Source organism: Nelusetta ayraudi, unplaced genomic scaffold, assembly GCF_046127955.1.
Source record: "Nelusetta ayraudi isolate G7.1 ecotype Tasmania unplaced genomic scaffold, CSIRO-AGI_Nayr_v1 ptg000004l, whole genome shotgun sequence".
Lineage (NCBI taxonomy): Eukaryota > Metazoa > Chordata > Actinopteri > Tetraodontiformes > Monacanthidae > Nelusetta > Nelusetta ayraudi.
Window position 1 is genome coordinate 8004506 of NW_027466054.1, and position 18956 is coordinate 8023461.

General features: G+C 42.4%; 1 protein-coding gene across 9 annotated transcripts; it reads right to left on the reverse strand.

Annotated features, from left to right (window-relative positions):
* Window positions 1–2384: 2384 nt before the first annotated feature.
* On the reverse strand, window positions 2385–16893 carry uso1 (USO1 vesicle transport factor). 9 transcript variants are annotated; one of them, XM_076032519.1, is made up of 27 exons: window positions 16640–16893; window positions 15815–15901; window positions 15286–15350; window positions 15108–15184; window positions 14874–14885; window positions 14539–14592; window positions 13503–13603; window positions 13229–13331; window positions 12309–12364; window positions 12022–12142; window positions 11644–11822; window positions 11417–11557; window positions 10897–10985; window positions 10657–10811; window positions 9822–10027; window positions 9650–9670; window positions 7367–7477; window positions 7135–7253; window positions 6055–6236; window positions 5825–5946; window positions 5599–5737; window positions 5345–5499; window positions 4837–4902; window positions 4276–4377; window positions 4087–4191; window positions 3731–3946; window positions 2385–3243 (listed from the first exon to the last, which is right to left on the reverse strand). In XM_076032519.1, exons 1-27 carry the CDS (start codon window positions 16703–16705, stop codon window positions 3163–3165), a joined length of 2931 nt encoding a protein of 976 aa, XP_075888634.1. In that variant the 5' UTR covers window positions 16706–16893; the 3' UTR covers window positions 2385–3162. The 9 variants fall into 9 exon arrangements, with proteins under 9 accessions (XP_075888634.1, XP_075888617.1, XP_075888626.1 ...); XM_076032502.1 differs by having other exon boundaries at window positions 4816–4902; XM_076032511.1 differs by lacking the exon at window positions 14874–14885 and having other exon boundaries at window positions 4816–4902.
* Between the last annotated feature and the right edge of the window lie 2063 nt (window positions 16894–18956).

The following is an 18956-nucleotide window of genomic DNA, read 5'->3' on the forward strand; positions in this document are numbered from 1 at the left end:
ATAACGACGATAACCCCAAAAAATAATAAAGACAATAATTGAATATAATTAAAAGTACTTTAGGACATACGGGGGGGGTGGAAAACATCAAGACAACTGCTGTACAGACCCTTAGCAGAACAAACATTTCTGTTGGTACAATTTGCATGAGCGTCTTGTTTTACACACTGTCCTTCCAAAGTCAAATTAGCAAATTTATTTTTTTGGCCGCATGTTGGATTTATCTCGCTGTCTGCTTTGCATTGAGTCCAAAACATACATAAAAGGAAAATGTGCATGGATAGGTTGCTGTGCTAGCTTCAGTGGACTGGCAATAAATTGAAATCTGACTGGTAGGCTGAATGGCTGTGATGACTACAATTTTAATCCAAAATTTTAATCCCTGTTTTCTGACGTCTCATTAAATCTTAAATCCATATTAGATACACTCTGGAACAACAGGGCCACCCACAAATGCTTATTAATATTAGGGGGGAAAGTGATCATAAAACATAAAATGCTGTGGCAAAAGGCACCTTAAATGTTACAGATTGAATATTTAACATTGATAGATAAATGTGTATTTTGGATTTGAAACAGAGTGTGTATTGTTGCAGAGTATTTTTTTTGTTTCATTTAAGATGTACCTTTACATCTATTTCAGAATTCAGAAAATGTAAAATATAATAAATAAATATAAAAAATAAATACTCTTTTTGACCATTTTAATGAATGAAGCACAATCTACATTCCTATTAAGTAGATTGGAGCTATGTTTCAATAATTCTTATTATTCTAATTCACATTACACTAGGTAATGGGTGCCTGACAAAGGTTAGGCCCGAAACAGTCAAAACATGTTTTGTGGATGGAGGAGAAATATGAAGAATGAGTGTTCTAATGACTTACATCCTGGATTGTGACACCGAGGCTTTCATCTGCCAACACTTGTGAGTAATTGAGGGCATCATAAAGTACTGAAGTCAGTTTGGCTTGAGGGTCCTGAGGAGGGTGTGGCCGGTGTTCAACTGTCAGAGTGCTGTTAGACTTGACACAGTCCACCCTGCTGCGTGGCTTCACAATATAGAAGAAAATTACGTTTTTTAATATATAGCTGTATATGTATATATAAAGGAGTCAGTCGCTGTTCTCCAAGCTGTCTGCTGGGGCCCAAACAGTGAAACATGTTTGTAAAAACACATCAAATTGGTTTTGACTCGTGATTTTGTCGGTTGGTTGGATTGAGCAAAAGGACAAACCATTTGTTTTTCAGAATGCCCTCATTTCTAAACAAACCAGCAGTGAGTTCTGTTTTTGAGAATGCTTGTTGCCCCCTAGTGTTGAAACATAGCCATTGCAAAAAAAAAATAAACAACTTAAATTTGGCTTCTGACTCTATATATAAGAATTATCAACACATTTAGTCACATACGAGTGAGAAAAGCCTACCTCCACAAAAAAAATAAAGCATGATAAAGAAACTATGCACTGAATATCAGATATTGGCAAAGGATCAATCTATGGGCACATTCAGACTGCCAGGCAAAATTTGATTTATAGCCCATCCAGATCGAAACCTGATGGCTCTTTTGTAGTCTGAACAGTCACAAATCACATGAAATACGATTTTTGCAAAACGGATTGAAACCACCTTCGGGAAGTAGTTTCAAATTGCCTTTGGACAGTTGCGTCTCAGTCTGAACAGCTCCTACGCTCTGTCAAATCTCTACAGTTCCTTCATAGAAAGTGTTCTTTTAATTTAATAGGAAGATCCTGCATGTCAAAGCAGGTCAGTGTTCAGCTACATGTCACCTCGTTATCTAGGGCTGTTTCTTATCTAGAGATGTTTCTCTAACTTACAGCTGTAAGGTGTGTGAACAAAGCGGGAGCCAAGTGAAACCAGTCTCCTCATGCCTCCGACGGTCCGAGTGCGAAAAAAATGTGAACTGCTTGGACAAGTCATTAGGCACGTGTCAGCAAGCTTAAAATGAAGGGAAACATGCAAAGACATGCGAGGGAAAAATTCTTTCAAAAAATCCAAGTCTGACCCAAATATTAAACAAAAAACAAAACAACTGTTTGTTATATAGTTTTTAGCTGCATCTGATCGTTTTGTTTTTTATTTTTTATTAATTTCTCACATATAATTAGTTTGAAAAAGGTCAGATACTGGAAAATGGCTAAATAAATAAATAAATCCCTGAACACCTGTAAACAAAAAGGACACATTGAAAATGTTACCTTGCAATACGACTGCTGCGTAAAAACTGCTCATGATGAACAAATATCTTAAAGAGCCAATGAGATCCAGCTGACCACCAGCAACTACCCAAAACACATACTAATAGAACTTTTGCCCTAAAATAAGAGATTATACAAATAGAAACACAAACACGCCGGCAGTGTCACCGTAAACTTAGTAAAATTTAATTTATCTACAATTATTCCTCCATACAGGCATACAGACGAATAGATTCTCAAGTCATTCCACTGTGGCTCAAGTGATAAGTTACACAATATCATACACAAGCCGGATGCCGAAACTGGACAAAAAGTTGCAAAAATATTGTGTCTTGTGTCTTTACATCTTTTGTGTCAGTGTTTTGCAGCATATTGTAGAGCGCTCGGGTCGGCGGAAGAGAGAAGTGGGACGTCGCTGAGAGTCGGACCGCCGACTGTTGTGTGACGATGTGTGTGTGTGTGTGTGTGGTTGAGGGGTAGTGGGGGGGGGGGGCACAGTGACTCAGAGGGGATGAGAGGAAGAGCTCACCAGCGTGTTTATGACAAAGTGAGAAAAACACGAAACGTTCCTGTGGTTGCAATTTTTCTTTTGCTGAGTTTGAAAGTGACTTTCACAGTTTCCTGAACTCAACAGTGTGACGTGATGACGGGCATGACGGGCAAAATCCATCCGGAACTGATGGGAGGAGACGAACGTGTCGACACGTTTTACATGTTAGTGTCACTTCAACCTAAACAACCACACATCGAACAGAGGGAAAGAAAATGTCCAGGTAACTCAGGCGTGGGTCACGTGACAGCATGACGAAAGCATGGCAGCTGGAGACAGAGAACCTGCTTCAAACACATTAGTCCTGTTCTGCTTCTGCCGAGCTTCTTTGTGAAGTCTCTTGGTTTTTCCCATCAATTGTGTTTTGCTTTTTCTCTTTTTCATATTCAAATCTAGGCCTCGTCTTCGTCCTCATCTTCGTCATCGTCGTCCGTTGGGTCGTCCTTGGCATCCAGGTCGTCTTCATCGTCCACCTGCACAGAGAAGGAGCAACGTGAAGTCAGCACATCCCATCTAGCAAGAACACAGTTTGGTGGTTCTACTGGGAACGCTGGCATCAAGACAACAAATAAACAAATACTTTTTCCTTCACTACCAATCAGATACCATGTTTTCTATCCTTTAAGTTTGTATATTTCAAAGAAATGAGTGCAGTTATGATGGACTGCCAAGTGTTTACAAAAATCCTCCTCAACCCAAAAAAATATGATTTTCGTAGAGTTATAATCACATTCCGAGAGCAAACAACTCTCCTTAGCCTTAGCAGCAATAACATAAAATAAAATAAATAAATCTGAAAATCCGTGCAAAACAAAAATGCTACCGGTGCATAAATCCTTTGCTGTGCCAGGGTACAACTTTGGTAGATTTATTTAATGATTTAAAACTCCTGCATCTATTCAAACCGCTCTGCTGCCTTTGACTGGATAGACAGAGCTTGACGTCGTGGTGAAGGTTTACCGGCTCTCCCAGGTCTTTGAGCTTCTGTTTGAGGGCATGAATCTTCTGGTCCTGGTCGGCCAGCAGCATCAGCAGGTCGTCCTGCTCCTTCTTGGACTCCTGCACCTCCGTCTGCAGCTTCGCCTTCTCCGTCTGCAGGATGGCCACCGTACTGGTGGATGAAGCCAGCTGCTGCTCCAGCTCAGCCCGGCTCTCCGACGAGCTCTTGGCCTCCTCCTGAAACAGCAAAGGAGGAAGTAGATTCAATTATACACAATTCTAAATTATGAATAGTCTGGATTAAAGTTTTTAAATACTGGACTTTTTAGAGATTACAGTGAAGATCCAGACACCTTGTTAGACACTTTGCAACACACCTTGAGTCTCTCCAACTCAGTTGTCTGTGCTGCCAGCCTGCTCTCCAGCTCTGCCGTCTTGCCAGCATCTACTAGGCCGTCGCTGCCAGGAACCGACTCCGACAGCTAGGAGAGACCAGCAGAAGTTTCACTGACTCAGGATTATTGTCATACGTCCAGCAGGAAATCTCACACAGGCAAGATATTTACCGGAGCAGCTTCACTTCTTTTCAGCATGTCCTGCTTCTCTGTCTGCAGCTGGTGGATTTCTGCCGACTGTGACTGGACCTGACTCCTCAGAGCCTCCAGCTCCTGCAAACAGAGTCCAACAGCACTTCAGAAAAGCAGGCAATGTGAAAATTAAAAAAAAAAAGAGAGAGAGAGAGGCAAAAAAAAATTCTCATCTGATGGAAGTACATCTAAGACTAGAAATACAACCCATGTTGCCAAAAGGTTTTTAATTAAGCTGACTTTCACCAAAACAATTTTTTTAAATGTTTTTTAAATGAGGATCCCAAAGCAAAGGATAAATACACCCTTTCTTCTATTTTGGGCGATTGCCGGTAGTGACGATTATTTTGCTGCGGCAGACTTGACGAATCAAAGTGATGCATACAAAAAAAAACTGACCATCATCAGCAATCACTTCTTTTTTGAGTCACACACACACACACACACACACACACACACACACACACACACACACACACACACACACACACACACACACACACACACACACACACACACGATGAACCCCCTGTCCCCAACCTGAAGCAGTTCTGTGTTTTCGGATCCTGCCGCAGAACCATCTGCTGTCTGCGCCGTCTCCGACTTCTGCAATCACACAGAGGAAAAGCAGGAGGCGTCAGCGCTGAACAGTCCTGTCATTACCATGAACACATCAGAGTGAAACTTTGCCAACAGTTCAACCGCCTGCTAGTAAAGAAAAAAAAAGAAAAGAAAGATTTAAGTGACGAGAATGAATCCATTGCTATTCCAAACACGTGGCTCTATTTTCTTTCACTAAAACACCAAAACCTGCATCCTTCAACTGGCACATTGGTTTTAAATTAAGCTTGAAGAAAGTGCTTGCCATTTAAAGGCTCACACAAGTACAGTTGGTGAAAACCCATCATTGTTAAGTTGCATTAAAGTGCAACGGGTTAATGTCTATTTATGTGCAGACATGAGATGGGACCAGCTTGTCTTGTTTGACTGACCGGGACTAGAATGTGAGGTCCTTCCAGACACAGAGGGATGTCGTGTGGATGCTCACCAGGGTGTTGATGAGCGCCTCTTTGTCGCCCAGCTGCGTCTGAAGGAGTGCGCTCTGCTTGCGGAGCTCCTCCACCTCCTCTCGGAGCTGCGTCAGCTCCTCCGTCTGCAGCCCGTTCATGTGCGAGCCGTCTCCCTGACTCTGGTTGTCCTTCCCTAAAAGCAACAACACGCACACGCGAGTCACGACCCCAGCTAGGTTCACAGCGGCGAGCGCCGAGAGCGGTCAGGTCAAATCATAGGCCGCCCACCCACCCAGTTTGAGCTTGAGGATGTTGTACTGGTCCCTATGCTGCTGAATCTGGGACAGCTGCTGGGTGATGGTGCTCTGCATCTGCTCGTTCTGGGAGGACATGGACGACACCTCCTCCTTCAGCTGCTGGACCTGGGCGTCCTGCAGGACGGAAAAGGAATCATCACCGTGAGAGAGGGCACGCAAACGGCGACGACAAAACCACATGCAACAGCTGAGTGAGTTTACCTGCTCTCGGATCAGCTCTTTGTACTGAGTGACAATGTTGTCATGTTGCTCCAGAGTCTTTTTCACCTCTTCCTCCTTCTCCTCCTCCTCGCTCGATTTGTGAACAGCTTTAGTGATCATTCCTGTAATGACAGTTTGCCAAAAGCCCAATGAAACTGCTCCTCCTCCTCATTCTCCTCTCATGATAAATAAACCATAAATCACTGCGCAGTTGAACACGTCTGACGGACCCTCCAGCTCCTTGACCAGCTTGGTGAACTCGTGGTCGAAGAGCATCTGCTCGGGCGACGGGAAGATGGGCTGCGGCTTCTGGGCTGCCCGAGAATACAGCTCGTGCTTGGTGATGAAGCCCAGTTTTTCAACAAAGTTCTCCTTTCCAATTCGCTTCTCGATGAGCTGCTTCAGCTTTTCTCTGAGGGGGACAGAGACGGCACACAGATCGGACACAGTCGTTACCTTGTCGGACGGCACATGGCCTCATATGTCGAAATTAAAAATTAAAAGAAAATATTGTTCCCCTCCCATGTAGACTGATGTCGGTTTTAGATAACAGTATAATACAGTTCATCTTAACAAAGAATGTGTGAGAAAAAATATCAATTATTAAGTGTTTATCTGGAGCTTTGGATCCAAGTCAAACATCATAACTTTGAGTTGTCTTTAACTATTACTAATTCCTCTATGAAATCCTCTTGTCTTGTCATTTGAAAGCAGGAAGCATTTTCCCTCTCCCTTAATTTTCCGTGGACCTCATACAAATCGGTGTTGCTTCCAGACAGCCATTAAAGTGAGACACAAATGTTTCAAGCTGCTCTGAGAATCCATAGAGGAAGAGCAACACTGGAACAACGGCCGCTGCTAAGGAGATTCAAGTGGACGCCAGAGCAGCAGTTTTATTAGAGCAGAATCCCATTGAACGAGCAACATAAACGTAGCACTGTGGGTTATTCTCAGGGGACAACACTTTCACTTTACTCACGTGCCAACAGGTTTTGGCAAGAGTGTAGTTAAACACCCTAACTAATGAAGCGCAGTCACAAATCTGCCAGACAGTTTGCCTGCACTTTCCAAACACTGATTTCTTTTCATTTAGGCTCTTAACCAGACGGATATGTAAATAAATCTGAAGGAGTCAAAAAACCTTCCATCGAACTGCAATACACCTAATAAACAGCAATGCATCGCAACATATTTGTTGCAGAATAAATGCCTGAAAAGCCTAAAAGGTCTTCGTGGTAAATTAAATTAACACTGGTCCAATAATGATACACTATTTCTATTTCCATGCAGGTGGGTCAGGTGAGACTTACTTGGTGTAGTTTTCCAGTGAGTTGTCGTTGTAATAGATGCAGATTCCCAGCAGCAGTGCGCACAGACCCTGGACCAGCCTCTCATCTTCTCCCAAGTTCTCTGAGATCTGCGCAGTCAACTGGACAGGTCACAAAGTCAAGGCTGATTTAATGACCGTGTCATGTGATCTGCGTGGACTCCATGCGAGTGTGCAGAGGGTTTTGGCATGGCTGCGAGCTTCTTGAAGGATACAAATGGGACATTTTCCTGGTTATGTAGAAAGTGTGTGACAGCGATGGGACAGTTGCTGATCCACGTGCACAGCAGCATGAGGAGGCCCACCCTGGTCTGCACTTTACTGCCCTGGAAACAAAAAATAGGACAAGTAGGTGAACAATTGCTTCTATCAACAACTGAAGCGGCTAATAGGAGTCTCTTGCACATATGAAACAGTATTTTATATTTAAAAGACTGAGAGTTCAGAGGTAAATCAACCAGAAATAAGATTTTTAAAATAATTCTGACGAAAAATGTTACCAAACAGGTTGTCATTTTGTTTAAAGGAGCCAGTTGGAACTTGTATTTTGCAGACGATCAAGGAATCCCCAGACTAATAACAGTTGTAATAATGGGATGATAAAATAAGGGACAGAGTTATTTCAACAAGTAAAAGTAAGGGGGAGGTGGGGGGGTTACACACTTGGAGTAAAATAATAACCAAAATTCTCATCAATCAAAAAGAAAAAGTAATAAAATAAATAATAAAAAAGTCAATCCATCAAATGTTACCACAATCACATCAGCTGTTAGTTGTTAATGAGGTTAAAACAAACCAAAACTATCACTGTCAATATTAACTCGCTCAAACAGTGTTACGTTACACATGGCAGCCTGCGTTTTCTACATAAACAATAGTCTTTCCTGAACATCTTCAAATAAAGTCAACAAGAGAAAAGATTTCTGACCGTCTCCCCCAATCCAAGAGAAAACTCTGACTGTACTTCTCTAAAAAATATCAGCACATGCAAAGCAAAAAGCTGCTAGATGTGCTTCCTGAGGCTGAAAGCGTGACAGCAACTAACCAAATGATAGCATAAAAAAGGCCATGCATTCTGCAAAGCACAAATTCAATTGGTAGCAAAAAGTCTTACAACATAAGATTTGCTTTAAATTATTCATTTTCATGTATGCACACGTTTAAGCTTCTTATAAGGATACTTTTTATATATGTAGTTTCAGGTGAGTCTTTTTTAATCATCTGTTAAAAAAGAAATGAAAAAAGTAATGTAAAATGGTAAAAGACACGAAGGAAAGAAGAGCAGAGGTGGATGGAAACTGTTCTCTCCAGCTGTAGCGTGACGCTGCTGCGAACAACAGCGGCGCATCAAACCTTTAGAGTGCACCATGCTTCAACATAAGCAGAGTGATCCCTCTACCAAAGCAAAGTCAAAACCACGGTGGGGAATTGCGCAAAGCAATGACAGTGCAGCTAAAAACTTATCAGCATTCCAAACTACAAAACTTACAAAGTCACCTTTTCAGATTTAGTCTCCAAATGTGACGTGATGCAAGAAATCAAAGAGAGAAAACAGGAAGACAGGAAAAATGACCACATGAATCAATACTGTTCGCTCACTGGCCTCAGAGGACATGGTCAAACACTTTGTGTGTGCGAATGCGGTTCGGTAAAGCTCGCTGGAAACATTCCAACCAGCCCGGCAGGATGAGTGCGGAGTACCAACACGGGAAACGATCCTCCACGTCAGAGCAAACAACTCTTCTCCAACATAGTACATTGGAATACAGATCCTAACTCCTGCACTACTTCCTCTCGGAGCCCAGGACCAGCTTCCCTTATAATGACTAGATTAACAGTGGGATTGGTCAGAGATCTACACGGTCAGCTCATGGAAAGTTTGCCCTTGGAAGTGGCTCACCAGAACCACACACCGTCTGCACAGTGTTGCAGATCAGTAGAGTGTAAAGAATCCTCTAATCCCACAGCAATGTTTGAATAAGTAGAAACAAAGACAGCAGAGCATTTTGTGCATTGTTCATCTATACGCAGACAAAGTCCAAAAGCTGCTACTGTGAAATAAATGTTTCTCAGCAGACTGCAAAGATCTTGCAACTGCACAGGAAATGATTACAGGCCACATCTCAAAGGCCTTCAAATAAGATCACATCAGAGAAAACAACCACCACCAGCTGATGCGTTTCTTTCAAGAACCTCTGTCCAATGAAATGTTAGTGCACGAATTCCACTAACTGTCGCTTTCAGCTTCATAAGAAGCAGTGCACCCATGAGTCACCAACCACGAGGTGGAAGGGCTTGCTCAGAGTAGAGCTGTTGGGATTTAAAAAAACAAAAACAGGTGGTAGTAGAGCGTTAAAGAAAAGCAGAAGGCCCGCCACACACACATGGGCTGACAGGACCCCGACTACACATGGCAAGCCAAAATGACCAGCATAAGATGCCGCCCAAGCACTAAAAACACACACAAAGGTGCACAAAAGTCCACACGTGCTACTCACCCGTCGGTTGATCTTATCTCCCTGCAAAACCACAACAATGTGACATTGTTCTAATGACTGCGTGACACTTCAGCAAGAAACCTTCACAAACAACCCCCCCGATCCCACCGACACACAGAAAAAACTCTGCCTCGCACTCAGTGACGCTGCCCCCCACCGCTTTGTGTCCTACCTGGGAGAGGATGTTGGTGCACTGCTGCAGCAGCGAGACGGGAGGTTTCCCCAGGCTGGTGGCCAGTTGAACCCTGAGCAGCTGCTCCTTCTGGGTGAGGTTGTCCTGCAGGGCGTGAGCCAGCGCCACGGCGGCACACCAGTTGGACAGGGAATCCGCTGAAAACAGGCCTCCGCACAGCAGCTGGCCCGCTGAGATGCAATTCGCTTGTGGGACAAAAAAAAAGGAAAAAGGTTCAATTATTTGACTCACCTAGCAAATCAAACTTTATTATGTTATGCTGCAAATATAGCAGCTGGAATCATCAAACCTGTGACAGTCATTCAGGTTTTCAGTCCATATTTGTTTTCTGTATTTTTACTGAAAAGTAAGCTAAAGTGCAGCTTCATGTTAGTAGGTTTTTCAACAGTGTGTGAAATACCCGTCAATAATTTTTAATCCATATTGATGAAAATTGGAATATAAGAATATTGGCAAAATGAATATTTAATATATATAAGATTAATATTTTCAAAAACAAAAACATGCATGTGAGAGGAATTGGAAACTCAAAATTGGGATCCAGCAAACCCCCGTGACCCTGAGCTCAGGAAGAAGCGGGTATTGAAGATGGATGGATGGATGGATGGATGGAGACAATAATGAAAATATATGAGATGCTTTGGGGCTTTCAAGGGGTCATGGATTAAACGGGGGTCCCACCCTCCTAGAACCCCTTGTATTTTGCACACCTTTTTTAAATAACGCATAAACAAAGATAACGACTCTACAAGGCTGACTGACGCATAACAACGGTTCAAAGGCATCTCATCGTTATCAGACCGGTATCACTGACCATCAATGGTGGAGGGCAGCAGCGTGGCCACAATCTCCCCCTGGCCTTTCTGGTTTTTGTAGAGGAAACACTGGAAGCAGTAGAGGACGGCGCAGCGAAGCACAAAGGGCTGCCTCTCGTTCACCATGGACATGAGAAGCACCACGATGGCTGGCCTGCAAACAAGCGCGATGATAAAAGTGTCAAACGACGATGAGGAAATGCATTCCACGGAGGGAGCTTTATGGGGGGCTGTCCTACCTCGGCGGGTTTGAGGGGGCGTTGACTGAGGCAAAATAATCCTGGTTGACCTGTGAGCCCCTGATGACTTCTGATACAGTGTTGATGGTCTGAAAGAAAGGGAAGAAATACTTTGCAGAATTCTGTGGCCACATCCACAGATATGATAAATAATTAGGCTAAAATGCATTTAGATTAAAGATTAAGATTAGATGAAGATCTAATTACCTTTAAAATCAAATTAAAATTAGATTGAATGTAATTGCAATAACACACTTATTTATCTGCCGATATAATGTAGATAACTTGTAAATAGTCTATCCGTCCATAAAATGAAAATATCTTGTTTGCTTTTTCCTTTCTTACGCTATAAATATTTATTTTTAATGTATTTATATATATATATATATATATATATATATATATATATTTTTTTTTTAATTCTCTTTTTAATTTATCTCTTTGCACTATATTGTTGCTGTAATTATTTAAATTTCCCCAATTTGGATGGGCTGTATCTTTAACAACCAGTGAGAATTACCTCTGTGAGGATGTCAGCAGGTACACCTGTGGCCATGAGGATGGTGCACAGCTGCTGCAGCAGACCACACTGGTACATGGACTTCTGACAGCTGGCCGTAGCTCCGGGAGGGTTCACTGGAGACACCATGACTCGCACCAGCTGAGAACAGCAGCATTTTGCACGGCGTGAAGAAAAAAAAATCACTTCCTCATTTTCTGCTTTTTTGAAGAAGGAAAATGTGTTACCTGCAGCATGAGGTGGAGGTTGGTGACCTTCTGTGCAGACCAGCCGGAATTATCATCCCCCACCTCAAACCAGGGCTTCATTCTCTGAATGTAGGAGCCCTCCTTGAAGAAGTTCTGATTGGAGCTGTTGTTCTTTAGCAGGTTGAGCAGCAACAGCAAACAGTCCTCCACCACAATACCTGCATACCCAGGGACAGGAATTTACGTCACTGCTTTGCACATATGGCACGATGTGCTTTCACTAAATGAAAAGTGCCGAAACATCAGGGTCACGTGGTTTACACTTCTGCGCGACAAATACAGACATTCCAACAAAATCCATGAACGTAATGAGGTATTTTGAGATAATCACGTTTCCAAGTCTCTAAAACCTTTTACCTCCATCACTACTGCCTTCCTCAGTGATGATGTCTAGAAGACGCTCAAAAGCATTTTCAAATGCAACAATCTTCTGAATGGCAGCGTTAGTTTTGGTCAGTTGTTGAAGAAGCAGCAAGCCCTGTAGGAAGGGAAAAAGCACATCACTTTAAATCTTCAGTTGTGATAAAAAGAAATATTTTCAAAACATAAATCATAGCTTTGCCAAGTTTAGATCTCATTGTGTCTCTTTTGTGTGAATATACCAATGGTGTTTCTTCAGACACAGACAAAGCATGTAAACTCACATCGTTGCGAATGACTTCTCGGGAGTCTGCCAGGAGATCCATCAATCTGGAAACACCTACACAGATGGACAAAAGTATTACTAGACCACTCGCAAAACACAGGTCAATATGACATACCACTCTTAGCATTAGACTTTTAACCATTTTCTATTCACACACTTCTGACTACTTTCTGCGATTGCTAATCGAGTTGTAACTGCTTAGCAAGATTGTGGCTGCTGTTTGGCCAGATAACAATACACATTCTCTGAAAATCTGCCCAGCCCAGAGGACCTGAGTCAAGTGTACAAATAAGAACCTAGGGGTAGATCCTCAAAAAAGGGCGCGCAGTGCTAAAATGCTGCGCATTTCGCGGCGGGATTGCACCCGCAATTTGTGCCACAAATGCGGGTATCCACAAAGGCTTTTGCGCTAATGACACGCAGGCGCAAACACGCCCACAAATGCGGCACCTGAAACAGGTGCGAATGTTGCGGTCTGGCAACCCGAGAGCAGTTTGCGCCAAAGGTTGTTGGTGAGTGCCTGTGTTTGACAGGGAAACTCTGCTAGGATGAAGGCGCTCCTGTGCGCTCCTGGCATTACAATGCCTCCTCCGTCTACCAAGACTGCTGCCATAATGGAAAGAAAGTCAAGACGCGTTAGTCACCAACACCTGAGTACCATTTGTATTTTTCATAGCCTATCTAAAATATTGGCATATATACTGTAGTCTATGCCGGTCTATATATAAGATTTGGGGAGCCATATATATATTTCAGGCTTTTCAGAGAGGAAAGTTTCACTCAGAAGCCAGAAACACTTTGACAGACAGAAGCTGTGCCTGGTTTTGGCTTGCGGTGTTTGCGTCTGTCAAACTACGCGCGGACACGAGCGCAAACTCTACCCCCTAGTTTGCTTGTATGAGACAAGAGGAAACTTACCCATAGGGCTGACCAGAATGATTCCCTGGACCTGGATACCTTGGTTTTTCAGGAGAGCAGTCAACAGCTTCACTCCAGGCCAACGCACATGGAAGTCAAACTCCTTAAAACACACACACACACACACACACACACACACACACACACACACACACACACACACACACACACACACACACACACACACACACACACACACACACACACACACACACAGGTCCCAATCTGATTTCAACCAATTCAATAAGTCGGGAGCCACTGAAACAGGTCCTACCTCCAGAAGTGCAAGCAGCAGAGTCACATGTTCTGGATCCTGAATGAACTGGTCTGTAAATTGGGCTCCCAGGTCATCTGCCTGTTTCTGGGCACTCTCATCTGCCAAGGTGATGGAAGGCTAAAATTAGTGACATCTCCAGTAACAGAGGCAGAAACGGAGTTAGAGAACCAGTAAGTTTGTTCATAGCAACCAGCCTGGGTTAAAAAAACCAAACTAACAAACAAACAAAAAAACAGTATTAAAGAACTAATGCTAAGGCTGATAACTAAAAACATTCCCACTGGGACTCAAAGAGATGATAGAGTAAATGGGAGCACTGACACACAGAGCGCAATAGGGTTAATGTAAAAAGGTATTCTACTACTGAATAAGGATATTACCATTTATTATGACACAAAACAATGTGGCATGTCATGTCAGCTGGTCAGAGACATTTTGACACAACAGAGTCTGGGAAGCCAATTCAACACCTTTTAGAATCAGTCTCATTATTAGGTTATTATTATGGTGGTTGATTGGCATCCTTTTTTTTTGTTTAGTTTGTTTTTTCAATGATATCTAATCCTTCAGCTAGAATGGAATTTGGTATGTGCACAGAGCTTTCGAGTCAGTGGAACACTTGTTGCAGCCAATTCATAAGGAGGTTAAACCAAGACTAATTGATGTTTGCAGAGATCCTGAAGAAACATTTCCTGTTTCTTAATTCCTGAACAACCAGCAAATCTGAAAACAAAATATTCAGCTCTCAGGTTATAATAAATACACTTGTTTTTTCATCATCTGGATAATTAAAGGGATGCGTACAATAGAAAGAAAAAAAGTACACAGCAACCAGTCATTAAAATATGAAGGGAAAAATGGGCACTAAGAAATGACACACACACAAAGAGGATTTGAAGGTACGATGATATTAGCAAAGCGGCACTGTTACCACCCAAACACCTTCCGGTTACTTCCAATAACAAACAGTTTTAGTAAAGTTAGTTCTGCGGCAGTTTAAACGTTGCGAGGTTAGCCTAGCTTTAGTACTGACCAGCCGTGGAAATGCTCTTAGGCTTCCCTGCGACAGAGATAGGGGTTACGGCATCTGCGAGAGCGGGGAGGAGGGGAAGGGTTACAGCCTCACCGCAGCTCGAGTGATCACGTTTACCACTCAGAGAGTGAGAAATTAGCTCTTGCCAGTTGTTTACAATCTGTCAATCTAAGCATGGCAGAAGGTGTAAACAAGACGATCAGAGTGCTGCCTTTCCACAGTCATGCCAACAAGAAGAGCAATCTACAGTATAGTACGCAAGTGCTGGTGGTGGTCTGGGGGAGGGAATGAGAGGGGCTATAGGCATCATGCACAGTGGCATAAAAGAGTTTTACCTTCCGATTCATCTGTAGGGGTTACACATATGGAAAAGAAGACAGATGAAAATGTTTGCACAAAGCGGTCATTATCAGCTTACAGAGGAATGGGGGCGGGGGGGCAATTGACTGACTTTCCTTTTTACACATGCAAACACTGGTCTGCAAGCAAACAGTCTTAAAATAATCTAAAAACAATTGAATGAAGGAGAATTTTAATTAATTTCATCTGTAAGAGCAGAATGGGAATACCTTGCTCCTCCTCCTCATCATTGCAGATGATGTTGTACAGAGTGTCCAAAGCGTAGCCAAGGATTTCTGAGTCAGACCTGTAAAACAGGAAAAGACAGAGGGTAGCAAAGAAAGGATTTTTCGCTACCAGGAAGGTCAATTGCCAAACAAAAACCACGCCACCAATATATGTGTATACCTGTCAGTTTGCAGTATGTTGATCAAGTGATCCATTGCCTGTGCGCCAACTTCCATGCGATATTTCTACATAATATAATAAAAATAGCAGCTTTATTTTCAACAACACCTTTCAGCAAACAGGAAATTCTGATTCAGGCCAGCGTTGACCACAGTGAGTGTACAACCCAGTGCCTTCTAAACCCCTCATTCATGCCTGATAAACTCATTACTCAGGCTTCACATAAGGCTGTGTCTGTGTCTCAGTATTCTATTATGCACTCTATCAAATGAAATTAGTCTTCAGCAGGAGGAATAAGATAAAACATTTACAAATATTTAGTGAATAAGGGTAACTAGTAAAAATTAATATATATTTTTGATATATTCCATTAAAACAAATAATAATATAAGTTAAACAGAGTAGGAGCTATCATGAGAAGTGGGGCCTGTTGTACGGCTGTAAAACTGGCTATGTTGAAATTCTGTGTGCATAATAAAATGCATCTGTACAGAACCAGTTTCGATTATGTTTGCCTGCTTAAACTTACCTTTGAGAGCGACTTGAGAGCACGAACAGCATCTCTACGGTCTTCTAATAGCGTGGAGGAAGCCACCCGATCACACAACTTTTGGATCTGTCAACAGAAGAGTCTTGCTTATTTTTCCAGAGTCTAATGATGCCAACGGGAAACAATTCTGCATCTGATTATAATGCTGCAGAACTTGCACTCCATGTTTGGGTTTCCCCCCCTCAACAGCTAAAACTTGGCATACCATTGATGAATAGCCAGGATACAATGAAATAGTAACTCCAAACTACCAACTAACATAAATCGTGTCCCTCTAACAAATATCATCGCTGTATACCCGTACTTTCATGTAATGGGACTAAAACATGAGTTGTAAAAGACGGCGTTTTTCTAATTATTGACGAATCTCAGCTCCACAATTGCAACACATGGAAGGGCGGTTTGTGGCACAGCTGCTTATCTTCTTCTTCTTAGGTATAAACGTACATAGTGACAGGTTCGTCTAAGGTTGTGTACATATAAATATAATAATTATAAACTAAACTATAATAGTGTAGCTTAAGGCATTATCATTATTTCATCTATTTATTATAGCTACACATGTCACAACAGCTCTACTGCTATCTGACAGGTAAGCAACATTAGCTAATTAGCGTAACGACTAGCTCGTCGATTTAATTATAACCCTGAAACGTCTGCGACTACATAGCTTTAACGAGGCAAAATGAAATATTTTCTATAAAAAACAGACGTATCGTTGGAAAGCTATGTGTGCTGTCAGTGTGTCTTGTACACGGTGGTGGAGGTTGAAGCTAGCCTCGGCTAGCCGGACGGGTATCCTACCGTCTCCGCTCCGGACGGCTGCGGCCCGGCTGCCTGTCCACCCATCACTCCTCTGAAGAAGTTCATCTCTACAGACGTCCTCTGAGTGCCCAATTCACAGAGACTCTCCTTCGAGACAAAACCTGGAGACCCGTCTTCAGTCGTCCGCGCAAGTAAAAGTGGGTAATAAAGTGAAACTGAGGTACACAATGATTGTTTTTACACTGTGTACTGACTGACTGACCCCGGAAAACAAGTGCAGTGCACTGCGCATGCGCCGAAACGTGGCGATACGTGGCTGATCAGCAGATCAGCGAAGCTGTTATTTAAAGGGCAAGAGAATGTGACTGCAGTGCGGAGCAGCATCTGGTCATCGCAGTGTTCCAGTCAAATGATAAGATAAGGACAAATAATTATTTACTTAGTCGAACATTGTTGCAACTCCTGGGTTTTGAGGCAGGGCACAGGGACAGTGTTAAACGTCGCATGTCAACAATGAATCATCAATAAGTGTAAACTGCAGAGTGTGTGTTGTGGTAAGGATTCGTGAAATCAATAAATGTGGACTCATCACCACCATTAATGTTTGATTATGCGCAAGATCACGTGCAGATTCAGAGGGAAATTTAATTGGGGATCGTACTTTAAAACGCGTAGGGGCCTGAGAATAGAATACAACAATATGTTTTCCCTAGATGAAAAAGACAGTTCTGACAACAACACAGAGATAAAAGAAAACGAAAAGGAAAAAAAACTGGTCAAACAAACCCCACAGATATTCCTCAGAAAAGTATTTCCTCTGCAACTGCGGATTAAAGGCTCAATGGTCACTGTGTAGAATTAATTGTATGGTTGCACGTGGATTAAAGGAACTTGCATACACATTTCTTTTACCGGAGAAATTCTTCAGAGCTCTGTAATGTGAATATCGGGGATGAAGGCATTGTGCCAGGGTGCTCCTTGCCTGTCCTGCTATTGACAAAAAAAGGCCTACGGCCTACCTACTACTGTGTCCAGGTATTGGAGCTGTTATGGGAGCTCTGTGCTCTTTCACATACCTCAGTGGAAATCCCCAAGATGCAGAATGCACAGATCCCTCCATTTTCCCACTCATATAAATGGAAATGAAAATTATATTTAAAAAAAAAAACACATTATTTGTCAAAGCTTATGTGGTTTGCACGGAAAGAACAGTACAGACACTAGACAAGTGTAGCCACCTTTCATGACCTGCCAAGACATCACCGATCTGGAATCAGTGCTCTATGTCACTCTATCCTGCACTCAGGAGGAATATACAAAAGTGTTTGTCCTTTCAGATACTATATTTGTGTGCTACATATACACCAATATAAACTGGCGCAGGCAGAAGCCATGGTTCACGGTTCTTGTCTTTAATCACAGCCTGCCTTAGGTCTTCAAACTCTGTTCAACTTTAACATAGTATTACACCGACTTAGCATTACAAGAGCTTAGGAATCTACTTTATACGTTCCATATTCAATAAATTTTCAGATCTTTTATTTCTCACTATAACCCCAGATTGGTCTTGCGTGATTAACTGTCTAAAACTATGTTTAAGTATCAAACGGTGGACCAACACATTTTGGGGTGTCGTCATCACCAGCTGTAAGAAAGGTATCGGTACTCTCGAAGACATCACAAAGGGACAGGTGTCCAGAGTCCCATGTTTTCACAAACACATGGTAAAGGGTGGAATGAGGAATATGGAGGAACTTCTCTCATTTCTAGGGGAGTTCACTGACAGACGAGAGACACATTATTTATAGAAAATGTTGGTGAAGTGAAATTTGCATTATATGGTACATAAACAAAATAAGTTCAAAACCACCACAGCCCAACTAGGGCCTACATATGCGTATTTTAGTACTCACAAAATTATTTTCAAAAAAGTGCAACTAAAGAATCAATGTGAACACTTCTGTCTTTTGCAATGATCCCGACAGCCATATGAGGAGGTACATATCCTTTAGTTATGAGTGCCTGTTCTTTTGAGATCCAGGAGGTGGAGACGGGAGCTGCTCTATGAACAAAAAGGAGGTCAACGGTACAGGTCTCCTTCCCTCAAAACTCATCAAACACACAATCCAACAACTCCAAAACTCTTGAGGATAAGTTGTGACCTGCACATTCACCACACTATAAAATAATGATGGAATATTTATGAGACCAAGCAGTTTAGTAGGCAAATGCAGAGCCAGAACTGCATTCCAGAAATACCCATTGTGGGAGGAATTTCAAAAGCGCATGTTTGGCGCTGCAACTCCAGCTCAGTCATGAAAACACCAAGACATCTGACCTTGGTGGACTTTTTGCT